We start from the raw sequence: 14,931 nt of genomic DNA on the forward strand, positions 1-14,931 counted from the left end.
TTCTGCAATCCAAACCCTTTCTTTGAAAACTCCTGTGTTCCCTCCACAAATTGAAGAGTGGAATTGCTTTCTACTCTTCCCCTGCTAGCATGGATAATAAAGACATCTTGCTCCCTCTTATCATAACTATTATTATTTTGATTTCTTTCCACAAGCAGCAAGCAGCTGGACTCTTTTGCTGGTTATGCTTGTTAAGTGGTATGTGCAGCATTCTGCAGAATATTACTCAGACAACAAGTCCTGCACTTCCCCTAGGTTTCCTCCTAAGGTGTGGGTGAGGCCTTTTCTGAAACCCTCCTCCAACCTTTCTGAATTCTGGGACTATAAATTCCAGGAATCTTTGAGTTGTTTAGATAGAATCTGCAGTGCCTGAAGTCCAGCCTGCTGCTTACTCACATCCCCATACTCAGCTGAAGACTGCCTGACAGAAGGGCTGCCAACCTGCACTCTGGACAGACAGGTGCACAGCCAGGTAAGCCTGGGCCAGCATCACACTGCCCAGGGCAGGCATGATGTGGCTCAGGCTGGGGCTGCCTTGCCTTACTGCCTTGGGTTGGGTCTATAATGACTGGAACTGCCCATCTTCACTCCTGTTTACTTTTTATGTTGATGCTTCTTTCTTCCTGCCTCTACGTCTGCAGCTCAGTCTATTTCTTCTTTGATTATCAATACAAAGCTCTTGGGGCTATCAAAGTCCTTTGGACCACCCAAGTCAACCCCTTATTTTACTGTGACACAGATGGAGGCAAGAGGGGAACAGACTCGCCCAAGATCACACAGCGTCTGCTGATATCTCCTTAGTGCTGATGAAAAAGAATCAAACTGTAAAATATTTGAAGAGATTTATTCTGAGCCAAATGTGAGGACCATGACCCACGATACAGGTCCAGGAGGTCCTGAGAATATATTCCCAAGGTGGTTGGGTTGCAGCTTGATTTTATACATCTTAGGAGAACAGAAGCTACAGGCAGAGACATAAATCAATACATGTAAGGATTACATTGTTTTGGCCCAGAAAGGCAGGACATCTTGAAGTGGGGGCTTCCAGGTCACAGGTAGATTTAAAGATTTTCTGATTGGCAAGTGGTTGAAAGGGTTAAGCTCTGCCTAAAGAGTTGAGGTCAATAGAAAGAAATGTTTGTAGTTAAGATAAGGGGAGTTGTGGAAGCCAAGGTTCTTGTTACGTAGATGAAGCCTCCAGGTAGTAGGAGTCATAGATAATAGATGGTAAATATCTTTTATCAGACCCTAAAAGGTGCCAGACTCTTAGTTAAATCTCTCTTGGATCAGGAAAAGATCTGGAAAGGGAAGGGGATTTTCTATAGGATGTAAATTTTCCTCACAAGAGACAGCTTTGCAGGGCCATTTCAAAAAATGTCAAAGAAATGCATTTTGGTGTAAAATACTTCAGTTTTTTTCAGGACCTGCTATCTGTCATGTGATGCTATGCTAGAGTCAGGTTAGAATTTGGTATCTTATTGCTACAAAGTCTGTTTTTTCAGCCCTAAGGTCTCCATTTTAATGTTAATGCTGGTCAGTCGTGCCTGAACTCAAAAGGGAGGAGGGTATAATAAGGCATGTCCAACTCTGCATTCCCATCATGGCCTGCACTGGTTTTTTAGGTTGACTTTGGAATGCCCTTTGCCAAGCAGAGGAGTGCTTTCAGTTGGTTATTTCCTGTTTACATTATTCTCTTTTCTGATTTTCAATGTTTCTAACTCTTCCTTGTCTCTCATTCTTTCTCCTCGAATCTTTGTTTTCTTCCTCCACCCCCCCCACCCCTTTCCTTTTCCCTTCTCTTCTCTCTTTGGACCAGTGCTCAAGGTCATTCACCTCCAAGATGGGACTAGGTTAAGGGTGTGCCCATTCAGCTTCCCCACCCCCAAATTTGGGCATCTGAATTGATCAGCATGGAAAGGGGTATCAGAGTGGGCTGTGCCAGGCTCAGGGACCATTCTAAGCTCCCAGGACCTGTGGTCAGTTCTGCTCCAGCTGACCCAGGTGACTGTTTTGGGGAAAGCATAAGTGAGTGGGGAAGGGTGAACTAGAGGCCTTGGAAGCTGCTCACTCTTCCCATCCTCCCAGGCAAAAGAGGGGCTTTGCATGGGAAGGGGAAGCAGGGGAGACAGAGGAGGCCTGACTTCATCTCTGCAGGTTGTTTACCTGCAACAGGCCAGGCAGAGTTGCCTTTCCTTACAATAGCTCAGCTTTCCTGCAAACCACATTGAGGCAAGTTCAGACAAGCAGGGCTCGGTGAGAACTGTTAGAGGCCAGAAAGGGGACAGCCAGACTTGCTGAGATAGCAACACTTCTCAGAGGTGCTGTTACTCTAGCCTTCCAGCAGGGGGCGTCCTGTCCCGACAAAAGGCGAGTCCTCTTTTTCCTGCTGTCCTCCCAGCCAAGGGGACTGGATTCCTCTCAACCTCAAAACGGGGTTAATCTGTGCTCGCAGCGGAAGGAGAGGAGTTCCCAGGGGGGCATAACAATGTTCAGAATCTGGTGTCCTGTTTAGAAAAGGTAGACCAATCAGGAGCTGAAACCCCTTGTCTCCACGAAATGCAAGGCTGTAAATATGACCTTGCAGGAAGGAGAGAGGCGTGTGAGAGAGTAAGCGAGAGCAACAGCAGGCAGAGTGGAAGCAGCTGGGAGGGAAGAGGGAGGAGGTCTAGGACCTACAAAGATTGTTTTTGGAAATACAATATCAGAAGAGATACAATATCAGAAGAGATACAAATCGGAAATCAAGGCTTCCTTCCCAAAGCAAAGCATTTGGTCGCCTGCATTTTGACACTGAGTACAGACTGATATTTAATAGACAGTTTCTTCACAATTCCTGAGCAGCACCCATTCACTTATAATTTATAGATACAGACCCCTAACTCTAGGGAACTGAGTTATGCAAGGGTTGCTAAGGAACAAGGGGAGACGCAGTAGGTAAGGCAGGGGTTGCTTAGTAACCAGGAGTCCCTTGGTGATGGAGTGGCCAGAGCGTGTCTGGAACCGATGAGGGTCTGTAGACAGAGTCATCCCATGCCAGAGCCTCCTGAAAGTTCACATCTGTCGGCCCCTTGGCCCAGAGCTGCTAGAGCCTGCCTTGCTTCACCTTCCTGGCACTGTCCTGTCCCACATGAAAAGCACACTCTTAAGTCCCTGAGTGCCCTGCTAACCCCTTGCTTGAACCACTCCTTCCCTCCCTCTCTCAACAGGAAGCTCATCAGATTCTTCCATTAGAGTAGGGGATGGCAGGCCAATGGGAATCCCACATGGGGGAAGGCAGGAGCCTCTGGGCTAACATGAATGTGGAGCTGGGAAATTAGGGTTTGGGTGAAAGAGGGTCCCCTAGACAAGCATCCCTGGCATTTTCCAGTTCCTGGTGAAATATCTTCATACCTGAGTCTCCCATGCCAGATCCTCTCCCTGCCTTCACATCTGCGCATAGCTACAGAGGCACACCCTTCCCTTCTGAAGGGCCTCCTGAGGGCCCAGGTCTCCATACAGCAGCCTGGATGTCTGTGGCTGCTTTAACTGGCTCAGCTCCACAGACCTCCCTTCAGAGAGCTTCAATCAGCACCGGCCTGCTGGTGTCATTCAGAACTGCAGTCTGCTTTCTCAGACATGAGCCCCCCATTCTCTGTATTCCATGCACATACGCATCCCTGCTCTCTCCCAAACACCCTGGACATCCACACCCTCCATTCTTCCTCTCAGCCTGTTTCCCCTTGACAGGAGGACCTATCCTGTTGCTGCCCCTGTCAAAATCCTCCTCAGTCTTGCAGGTCCTATTTATCTGCAACTTTCCCAGCCTGATTAGCTCACCAGCCTTATTGAGCACTCCTGTGTTTCAAGCCCTGGGCCCCAAGAGGGAGGAGTGGAGCCTGTGTTCAAGGAACTCACGTGACACTCAATACTGATCCTCTGCTTCCTGGCTAGGATACTCCATGGAAGCCCTCTGTGAACTGAATGTTTAAAATCAGAAAGTTTTGCTTATTTAAAGCAAAGCCCTTTGCATAGAACAACTTTGAGAAAGTATCTGAGATGCTGGCAAATTTTCTTCTGAGAAGGCAAATTGGAGGATTTAATTTTTGAATTAGTTTTAAGCTGCTTGAATTTTAAAATTTACCATGAGCAGGTAATCTTTACTTTTAAACTTTTAAATTGTGAATTATAATACATACGTAAAAAATATACACATACATAGGTGATAGAATATATCTTCATGGACATCATGTAAGCATCACTTGCTTATCAAATACAATATTGCCAGCACCCTAGAAGCTCTTTGGTTTGCCCCTTCTTTTTTTTTTTTGAGACAGAGTCTCCCTCTGTCACCCAGGATAGAGTGCAGCAGCGTAGTCTTGGCTCACTGCAACCTCCAACTCCTGGGTTCAAGCGATTCTCCTGCCTCAGTCTCCCAAGTAGCTGGGACTATAGGCATGCACCACCACACCTGGCTAATTTTTGTATTTTTAGTACAGATGAGGTTTCACCATGTTGGCTAGGCTGGTCTCCATCTCCTGACCTCAAGTGATCTACCTGCCTTGGCCTCCAAAGTGCTGGGATTACAGGCATGAGCCGCCGTGCCTAGCCTGTTTGCACCTTCTTAATCATAACTGCCTCCCCACAGCTTTACCGCGGAAATACCCACTGTCTGACTTTTGTGGTGATCACTGCCCTGCATTTCTCCGTGTTTTTGTCACCTGTTTGCCTTCTTAAGCAACATAGACTTGTTTTACCTGTTGTTGAAACTTGTGGACTCACATAATACATATTCTTTTGTGTCTGACTTCTTTTACTCAACAATATATTTTTTAAGATTCCTTTATGTTGTTCAGTGTAGCTTCAGCTCATTCACTTTCATTATGGTATAGTATTCCATTATAGAAATGCAACACGATTTGTTTATCCATTCCACCGTTAATAGGCATATAGACTTTGATATGGTTTAGGTCTGTGTCCCTGCCCAAATCTCATGTCGAATTGTAATCCCCAATGTTGGAGGAGGGGGCCTAGTGGAAGGTGATTGGATCATGGGGGCAGATTTCCCCCTTGCTGCTCTTGTGATAGTGAGTTCTCATGAGATCTCGTTGTTTGGAAGTGTGTAGCACCTCCCCCTTTGCTCTCACTTCCTCCTGCTCCAACTGTGTAAGACCTGCCTGCTTCATTTCACCTTCTGCCTTAATTGTAAGTTTCCTGAGGCCTTCCCAGCCATGCTTCCTGTACAGCCTGTGGAATTGTGAGTCAATTAAACCTCTTTTCTTTATAAATTACCCAGTCTCGGGTAGTTTTTTTTTTTTTTTTTGAGACAGAGTCTTGCTCTGCCTCCCAGGCTGGAGTACGGTGGTGCAATCTCAGCTCACCGCAGCCTTGACCTCCTGGGCTCAAGCAATCGTCCCATCTTAGTCTCCTGAGTAGCTGTGACTACAGGCACACACCACCACACCCAGCTAATTTTTGTAGAGACAGGGTTTCACCTTGTTGCCCAGGCTGGTCTCAAACTCCTGAGCTCAAGGGATCTGCTCACCTTGGCCTTCCAAAGTACTGGGATTACAGGTGTGAGCTACAGTGCCTGGTGTCAGGTAGTTCTTTTTTTTTTTTTTTTTGAGACAGGGTCTTGCTGTCGCCCAGGCTGGAGTACAATGGCGCGACCTCGGCTCACTGCAGGCTCCGCCCCCCGGGGTTCACGCCATTCTCCTGCCTCAGCCTCCCGAGTAGCTGGGACTACAGGCGCCCGCCACTTCGCCTGGCTAATTTTTTGTATTTTTAGTAGAGACGGGGTTTCACTGTGTTAGCCAGGATGGTCTCGATCTCTTGACCTCGTGATCCGCCCGCCTCGGCCTCCCAAAGTGCTGGGATTACAGGCGTGAGCCACCGCGCCCGGCCAGGTAGTTCTTTATAGCAGTGTGAAAACTAACACAGACTTGTTTCCAGTTTGGAACATTCTAAGCAGGCTTCTGTGAACATGTGTGTATAGTCTCTTGGTGCACACATGACCTCCTTTCTGCAGGATGCGAGTTCCCTCTACAGAGTCAGAGATCTGTATTTTCAACTTCTCCATATAATGCCAAATCATTTCCTAAAGTGATTGTACTTACCCTCTATCCAGCAGTGAATGAGAGTTTCTGTTGATTTTGCTTTTTCAACTAGAAGTGAGAGGTGACAACGTGCTAGCAGCCCTTGCTCACTCTTGGTGCCTCCTCGGCCTCCACATCCACTCTGGCTGTGCTCGAGGAGCCCTTCAGCCCACCACTGCACTGTGGGGGCCCCTCTCTGGGGCTGGCCAAGGCCCGAGCCGGCTCCCTCTGCTGGATGCGAGGTGTGGAGGGAGAGGCACCGGCAGGAGCCCACACTGTGCAGGGCGCTAACCGGCCAGCAGGGGCTCGGCGGGCCAGCCGGTGCCAGCTGGGCTTGCCTGGGGAGAGCTCCCTCTGGGCTGCTGGAGTGCCTGGGCTGGGTGCCGCAAAGTCCCTCAGTGAGTGCCATTGAGAGAAGAAGCCGGCTGCGCTTCTGGGTCCGGTGGGGACCTGGAGAACTTTTCTGTCTAGCTAAAGGTTTGTAAACGCACCAATCAGCACTCTGTGTCTAGCTAAAGGTTTGTAAATGCACCAATCAGCACTCTGTCAAAACGGACCAATCAGCTCTCTGTAAAATGGACCAATCAGCAGGATGCAGGTGGGGCCAGATAAGGGAATAAAAGGAGGCCACCCGAGACAGCAGCAGCGGCAGCAGCCTGCTGCAGTGCGTTTGCATGCTGTGGAAGCTTTGTTCTTTTGCTCTTTGCAATAAATCTTGCTTTGCTGCTGATCACTCTTTGGGTCCACGCTGCGTTTAAGAGCTGTAACACTCACCTGGAAGGTCTGCAACTTCACTCCTGAGGCCAGTGAGACCACAAACCCTCCAGAAGGAATGAACAACTCCAGACGCACTGCCTTTAAGAGCTGTAACACTCACTGCGAAGATCTGCAGCTTCACTCCTGAAGCCAGCAAGACCACGAACCCACTGGGAGGAATGAACAACTCCAGACGCACCATCTTTAAGAACTGTAACACTTACTGCCAGGGTCTGCGGCTTTATTCTTGAAGTCAGCGAGGGCAAGAACCCACCAATTCCAGACACAGAAGCAGTTAATAACTGGTATAATTATTTGTTGGTGCCTGGCATCTCATTTAACTGGGAAGCTGCATGGGTGGGGTCCAGGGCTGAGTCTGTGGTTTGCTAAGGTGTCTCCACCTCTACTGCCCAGTGCCTGACACATTGCCAGTACTCAATGTTTGCTATGCAATGAATGGAAAAATCACCCTTGTCTACTGAATGTTGAGTCTCACATTTTAATTTGTGAATAATTTCGCCAGTTTTATAGCTTAGGAGTTTTCATGGATTGCTTTCCTGACCTGAGGTTCCCCTGTTTGAAATTTACCCTAACCAGCCTGACTCTGCCACTCTGTGTTGCTGCCCTTGTCTCTCTGGAGGAAGGAGGAGGGTAGATTACCTTCATGCTCACTGAGGCATCAGTGATAAGTGAAATTGATCTTTTCCCCCAGGCCCGATTCAGCAGGAAGCATCTCAGACACCAACCACCATGCTGCCAGCAGTGGCCCGGGGCTACCGGGGCTGGTTTCATCCCTGTGCTAGGCTTTCTGTGAGGATGAGCAGCACTGGGATAGACCGGAAGGGTGTCCTGGCTAACCGGGTAGCTGTGGTCACGGGGTCCACCAGTGGGTGAGTGCTGGATTGCCCATGGGTCCTGGCCCCTCACAGGGTCCTTGTGGCTTCCACAAGGACTCAGGGTTTTAAAGACCCAGCCTTATTTGCTGATTTCCAGAGCTGGGTAGAGGAAGGACAGTGAGGCTGACTTGTGCCCTCCATCTCTGCATCCAGGATCGGCTTTGCCATCGCCCAGCGTCTGGCCCGGGACGGGGCCCATGTGGTCATCAGCAGCCGGAAGCAGCAGAACGTGGACCGGGCCTTGGCTGAGCTGCAGTGGGAGGGGCTGAGCGTGGCGGGCATCGTGTGCCACGTGCAGAAGCCTGAGGACCGGCAGCGGCTGGTGACCAAGGTGAGGGGGCAGGCGATGGAAGGACACAGAGAGGAGAACATGCAGAACTTTTCCTTCACTGCTCAGCCCTGGGAGGGGGTCTAGAATATGTCCTGAGACCATGACTGCACCCAGGCTGCCCAAGCTAACCTCGCTACCCAGAAGGTCTCTCAGGAAAGTGGCCTGTTCGTGAGAGGATCCTCACCCCACCCCCAGGCCCTGGGAGAATCATTGTGGAGGAGGAGTCTGAAGGGGTGAGCGAGGTCCCCAGAGGGACTCCTGGAGGAGACCTTCCTCTCTCAGTGCCTGGCCCCAGGAGCCTGCCCTTGGGACACCTAGGTCATTTTCCTTTAGGAGCCCTGCAAGCTTTGCCTGAAGGCCCTATGACCTGGGCTGCCCTGGGAGGAAGAGCCCTCCTCAGGCCATCTCCACACTCATCCAATCCCCTCTCCGCAGGCCCTGGAGCACTGTGGGGGCGTCGACTTCCTGGTGTGCAGTGCAGGGGTCAACCCTCTGGTGGGGAGCACTCTGGGGACCAGTGAGCAGATCTGGGACAAGGTGAGAGGCCACCCCTGGGGAGGCAGCTGAGGGCCCGATGCCAGTTCTGTGCTGGGCTCCAGCATGCATGTGCCCACCAAGACTCTCTGTTTCCCTCCAGAGGTTACGGGAGAAGCAGGCCCCGGGTGGTAGTCCTGCCTGGCCAGCTGTCTCCCAAAACGTGCCCGGATGCTACTTTCTGGCTTGTTGGTTCTTAAATCTGACCCCCACACTTTCTGCTTTGTTTTCTCTTCTCATCACTTTTGCATTTAATCATTCAGCAGATATTTATTGCTGTCTGCCAGGCACCACCATTCCAGGCTCTAGGGATACAGCTGTGAATGGTTAGTCAGAGTCTCTCTGTAAGAGTCAAACAGTTCTGTATGGTACACCCTTTTGTAGGGGAAGATACGGATACTGTGTTTTTCTTTGGTGACCTGTGCCTCTTGCGGAGACTGTCTGTCCTAGAAGGGGGCTCCTCGCTGAGTCCCACACGAACTTGCTGTCAGGACCAGATCCAGCCATCAGCATTCCGGGGGCTTAGACATCCCAGCCTGCTGCAAGTCCATTCAAGGATTCTGCCACCTTGTCCACAAGGGACCGGGAGAGACCTTGTAAAATGCCTCGAAGCTCATCTTGGGCCTAGTTGTTCCCCAGTGACTTCTGTTCCCTTCACTCTCATGTTTTGTTTCCTGTTCTCTCTGCCGGAATGCATGGTGATGAATCTCATTCTTTCTGCCATTGTGAGCATTCCCCACTCTGCCCTAAGCACTGGGTCAAAGTGTTCCTGCCTTCTGGCCTTAGTGTGTTCTGCCTTCCCTAGCTCCTGCACTCTCACTTGCCAACATCATCTTCAGGCTGGCCCCTCCCTTCTGTCTGCCCTTGGCTGGGTGCCCTTGGCTACGTCCTCAGAGATGATCTGAAATTTGAGCTCCCTGCAGCCCCTGCTGAGCAGCTTCCCCAGGCTCTTTAGCTATGTTGTTAATGCCTCCAAAGGATCATTTGTGATTTTACAGCTGGGATTTTATTGCTGACAGTCTCCTAACCCTCCTGAATCATTTTCCTGTTTAGTGTCTCAGTTCACAGGATCATGACTCTTTTTCTCGAAACTGTTTGCAGTCCTCCCTCCTGAAGCTGAGGGCAGATGCCAACAATCTGACCTTACTTTCTCTGATTCTCCCCTGTTCTCCAAGGACTTGGCCTTCAGTGAGCAATTCTGTACCACTGGACAGAAATCATTGATGACTTGTCCCTGATCACATCTGCCATCACCTCGGAGGTGAAATTGTCACAAAATGAGTTTAGAATTTACCAGATGCTCTGCTTTCAACTAAATGCGTTTTCAGTAGGTGTCCTGTAAGGAGAGTTCGTTACCACTCATCTTATTCTTGAGCCAGTTTTGAGGCCAACTCCAGGCAGACCCCCCTTCTTTCCAGCAGGTGGGGAAACCTCTAATCTGTTAAACTACCAAAACCACATCACCTCTATCCTTCTCCTGATCCAGTGACTCCAGCGTGCGCCCTTTTTCAGGCTCATGGATAGTTCTCTGCTCAGGACTACTTGGCACACAGAGCTACTCTCTCTTACTTTCTAATGGGGCAGTTTTCTTCATCAAGGGAGGGAGTCTCACCTTTTCTTTGGCTTAGGTTTTGTCCCTGAGTCTAGGAGGGGTCTTACCTCAGCCCCTCACTCAGCCTGATGCACATGGAGTATTGGACAGATATCCTGTGGGCTAGTTGGGGTCTGTTTTGACCAGGAAACCCTTACAGCTAGCCTAATCCTCAATTCCTTCTTATTAGGGACCTCAGGGTGGTACCCCCTTCTGACATCTGGGCCACTTCTTGCAGTCATGGGGGGTCATCCCCCACACTGGTAACCTCTCGTCAAATGGGCCACAGCAACATTCAGCTTAAGTATTTCTCCTTCCCACATCCAAGGGATTGAGTGGGCGTGAGATCGGGGAGTGGAAAAAACAGTGAACAGTCCTGGTCAGTTGCAGATGTGCAGTCTCATTCCCTAGAGATGCAGGATGCAGCTGACCTGAATCAGGACAGATCCCTGCAGGAGGGACTCCTGGTGCCATGTCAGTCCCACCTGGCACTGCCCTAGCTCTCAGGCTCCGCCTCTGCATCTTTCCTTGCTACTTCCTCTTTCACTTCTCCCCTGTTCCCAGACCCACCAGACAGAGCTTCCAGAGTGTCAGGACCTGTGTGGCTTAGCCCAGATTCAGACTTTAGTCACAAGCAGGATCAGCATAGACATCTAGCTCCCAGAATGGCAATCCTCTGTTGTGTCTCCCTGTTTGTATTGGCTGCAGGAAAGCTCAGAGCCAAGTGTGCGATAAACTGGTGTGTGTAGGCCCTTACAGCCTGCGTTTTTGTGACCAAATAATAGAATAAATGCTCAGTCCTTATCACATGCTGTGAACTGTAGGCACCAACCTCACTCTTGCTTTTTCTTATTTTTCTACGCTGATTTTTCCATTTCTCCATTTCTTCACACATAGTACCTATTTGATTTATTTTGTGCTGTTGCATTGTGAGTATGCCTTAAATTCTATGGGCACTAGGCAAGAGGACAAGCAAATGAAAGCTCAGAGAGACAAAAAAGGCTCTTCCAGAAATCTCCCTTGCTTCTAGCACCTGCTTCCCCTCCATCAGGCTGTCTTCAGTCTTTCTCCAGAGGCCTCTGCTTACAGTGTGTTGTTGTTCTCTTTTTAAGAGACAGGGTCTCACTCTGTCACCCAGGCTGGAGTGCAGTGGCATGATCATGGCGCACTGCAGCTTCAAACTCCTGGGCTTCAGGGATCCTCCTGCCTCGGCCTCCTGAGTAGCTAGGATTACAGGTGTGCACCACCACACCAGGCCAATTATTTTAAAAATTTCTTGTAGAGACAAAGTCTCACTATGTTGCTCAGGTTGGTCTCGAACTTTTGGCCTTGAGTAATCCTCTCACCTTGGCCTCCTAAAGTGCTGAGATTACAGGCATGACCCACTGCCCCCAGTACCCATTTTCTTTAAAAGGCCTGAACATTTCCTTCCTCGTGTCAGTCCTGAACAATTCACATTTTCAGGGCTCTGCTCACAGGCCTGTGACTTAGCCTGCCTGCCTATGAAACCATTAGCAAATTGGAAATACCTCTTGCACCAGTCAGAAGGGGGATTGGTTTCTCTTATATGTACATAAATTGGGTCTACTGCACAAATTACAGGGCTCCAAGTGTCTTGTGAGAGCAGGACTTGGGCTGACCATGTCTCTCTGCCCTCACCCATGCTCTGCTCTGATTTCAGATCCTAAGTGTGAACCTGAAGTCCCCAGCCCTGCTGCTGAGCCAGTTGCTGCCCTACATGGAGAAGAGGTACTGCAGGGCGGGGTTGGGGACCAGTCGGAGTTGGGGACCTGAGGTGGGCACAGAAGTAGAGTCGGTAGCATAGCCAGTAGTGGGTAGAGGACAGAAGAGGTCTGGGATCTCCACATCCCTCATCTTCCTGTCCCGCTTCACCGTCTGTGTGGCTGCCATTCCCAATTCCAGTGGCTGCTGGATGAGAGTAGTATTCCGGGGGCCCAGGCATAGCCTCCTTGGCCTTGACATCAGCAGGTTTGGGACAAGGCTATGCTTTAGCTCCTTGACCTTGTGGGCTGGTCATTGTCACCTTACCTGCTCTCTGTTCTTACCAACTTAAAACCAATGACAGGGTTAGCCCCATTCCTCTCCATAGGAAAAAGCCTGTCCCAGACCCTTCCTCATGCCTGTGCTTGGTCTCCAGGGACCCTGCCTGTGTTCCAGGTCCTGCAGATCTGACTGTACTCCTCACAGACACACCCTTAGGAACTGGCCAGGGGCTGTCTTCAGTAGAAGGAAAGTTCCTGACTGTCACTTCTGGTCTCCCTTACCCCATCTGCTCCTTAGAGGTTGCCCATTGATAGGCACTCACCATCAGCCTTGGGTGCCTCTTCACGAAGCCCACCCTGCCCTCTCCTTCAAGTACCTGGCAAGAGAGGAAGCAGAGGATAAGGGTTCTGAGCACGGACATCGTATTTATGAGAAATAGGCATGGAGTCCCAGCTCTGCCATGTATTGGCTGGTACTAAACCTTTCTGAGCCTCAGTTTCCTGAACTCTGAGATGGGGATAGTAATAGGACCTGTGTTGCTTCTGTGAGGGTTGCATCATTTAATGACCTCATGATAGTATCACCATCAGTGGTAAGCTCTTAGCTTCAGCTTCTCTTGTGTTTGTCTTGTCTCAGGAGGGCTGCTGTCATCCTGGTCTCTTCCATTGCAGCTTATATTCCGATAGTGGTAAGTGCTTGGTCATTGTGCTCCTGAGTGGTATAGGGTGAAGGACAGCTTTGTTCTCTGCCTCAGAGCCTTACAGACAAAGTGCCTGGGACAGACCCCCACCATCCTCCTGCTGCCCTGGGCTGAGCTTGTCTCCATGTGGGTGGGAGGGCTGCTGGGCTTGTGAGATCCCTGTAGGTGAGAAATCCAACTGATGCTTTCCCCCACTCTCCCATATCCTAATCACTCTCTCAATTCCCTTCCCAGGAGCTGGGTGTCTACAATGTCAGCAAGACAGCGCTGCTGGGTCTCACTAGAACACTGGCATTGGAGCTGGCCCCCAAGGACATCCGGGTAAACTGCCTGGTTCCAGGAATCATCAAGACTGACTTCAGCAAAGTGGTGAGGATTGGGTGTGTCTTCCATCTCCCAGTCTGGCTCAGTGGGAACCCTTCCCAGTGACTAAGGGATAAAGGGGGTGACTGAATCCTTAGGTCAGCATGCCTATGACTGAGGTCCTAATTGTTCTCTGAACTCAGCCATAGTGTAGTCCATCCATCCTGAGAAGATGCTCCTTCTTTTGAGAAGGGCAAAGCTGCCCTAGGTGCTCTGCCTGGTGGCCTTCCCGGGGCCCTGCCCATCTTCTTGTTTTACTAGCACGGACTCCTTCATTTCTTCCCTTTGCCCAGTTGCATGGGGATGAGTCTTCCTGGAAGAACTTCAAGGAGCGTCATCAGCTGCAGAGGCAAGTGGGGTTTGGAGATTTGGTGGTCCATGTGTGGCTAGGCAGGGGCAGTTGAGTCTATTGCAAGAGCAGACCCCTCCCTGTCATCTGGCCATTCTTTTTGCTGAAATCTGGAGTCCACATGGCCCTGGAGGGTACAAGTAGCCCTGCTGCATCCCCCTTGTTCCCCATGGAGCCCACTCCCACCTATCATCTGTGAGCCCCAGAGCAGCAGAATCAGAGTACAAGACGCTTGACACTGTGTCCTCCTTCCATCCAGGATTGGGGAGTCAGAGGACTGTGCAGGAATCATGTCCTTCCTGTGCTCTCCAGATGCCAGCTACATCACCGGGGAGAGCATTGCGGTGGCAGGCTTCTCCTCTCGGCTCTGAGAGGAGTGGGGGCGGCTGCACAGCTGTGGTCCCAGGCCCAGGAGCCTGAGGGGGTGTCTAGGTGATCATTTGGATCTGGAGGCAGAGTCTGCCATTCTGCCAGACTAGCAATTTGGGGGCTTACTCATGCTAGGCTTGAGGAAGAAGAAAAATGCTTCGGTATTCTCCTTAGGACTTATCTGCTTGTAGATTTGGCTGATCCAATCAACATGTGGGGTTCTTGGTGTGGGGCTGGGGAGCTGAAGGGCTTTATGGAGCTGGTGCTTTGGAGGAACCTTAAAGGAAAGGAGTAGAAGGTCAGGCCTTTGAAGGATCTCAGCTCCTCCTCTCTGTAATTTGTGCTTTAAGCATTTTTTCCTAAAATAAACTCAAATTTATCCTCAAGTCTGGAAGCATCTGTCAAGGGTAGGGCCCAGGGCAGCATGGTGGGAAGAGACCTCTACCGCCAGCTGCCCTGAGCTCGTCGCAGACACACAGAGGTGGGAGTGAGTGTGCTGCCTTGCAGAAGGCTTTGTGTATGCTCTATTACCTGAACTGGGCCTGCTGGGGGCTCAGCAAGGTGGTGGTGGGTGATGGTGGAAAGATTCTGGGGTTCTCCCAGGAGTCCTCCAGGCTGGTACTTCTTAACGTTTTCTGGGCCACACAGGCCTTTGAGAACCTAGAGAAAACAGTTTTACCAAATCTTGTGCATAATTCCAGTTAGAGGAGAGTAGTTAGAGCTGAAGTTCCTCTTGGGGTGAACACATGGCTCTCTCGGAAAAGGCCCTGTGTATTGTCCTGAGTCATATTCGGGGGTACCACCCTCTGTGTATGCATACTGAGGCTCAGCACAGTGGAGGGGGAACAGTGGTCCTCGAGTCATCCGTGGCCCTGAGCACCCCTCTTGCCACCCGTAAATGTTGCCCTGAACCAGTCCAGAGGGAGGAACTGAGACAAGGCTTCCAAGCTGACCCCCGGCCTTGGTC

General features: G+C 50.4%; 1 protein-coding gene across 2 annotated transcripts; it reads left to right on the forward strand.

The window, feature by feature from the left end:
* Positions 1–351: 351 nt before the first annotated feature.
* On the forward strand, positions 352–14,263 carry DHRS2 (dehydrogenase/reductase 2). 2 transcript variants are annotated; one of them, XM_032179538.2, is made up of 9 exons: positions 6,759–7,132; positions 7,540–7,717; positions 7,877–8,054; positions 8,490–8,591; positions 11,861–11,928; positions 12,820–12,871; positions 13,118–13,252; positions 13,540–13,595; positions 13,855–14,263. In XM_032179538.2, exons 2-9 carry the CDS (start codon positions 7,578–7,580, stop codon positions 13,964–13,966), a joined length of 843 nt encoding a protein of 280 aa, XP_032035429.1. In that variant the 5' UTR covers positions 6,759–7,132; positions 7,540–7,577; the 3' UTR covers positions 13,967–14,263. The 2 variants fall into 2 exon arrangements, with proteins under 2 accessions (XP_032035430.1, XP_032035429.1); XM_032179539.1 differs by lacking the exons at positions 6,759–7,132; positions 11,861–11,928; positions 12,820–12,871; ... (1 more) ...; positions 13,540–13,595; positions 13,855–14,263 and adding exons at positions 352–472; positions 10,370–11,144.
* Positions 14,264–14,931: the final 668 nt, after the last annotated feature.

This window comes from Hylobates moloch, unplaced genomic scaffold (genome assembly GCF_009828535.3).
Source record: "Hylobates moloch isolate HMO894 unplaced genomic scaffold, HMol_V3 SCAFFOLD_16, whole genome shotgun sequence".
Lineage (NCBI taxonomy): Eukaryota > Metazoa > Chordata > Mammalia > Primates > Hylobatidae > Hylobates > Hylobates moloch.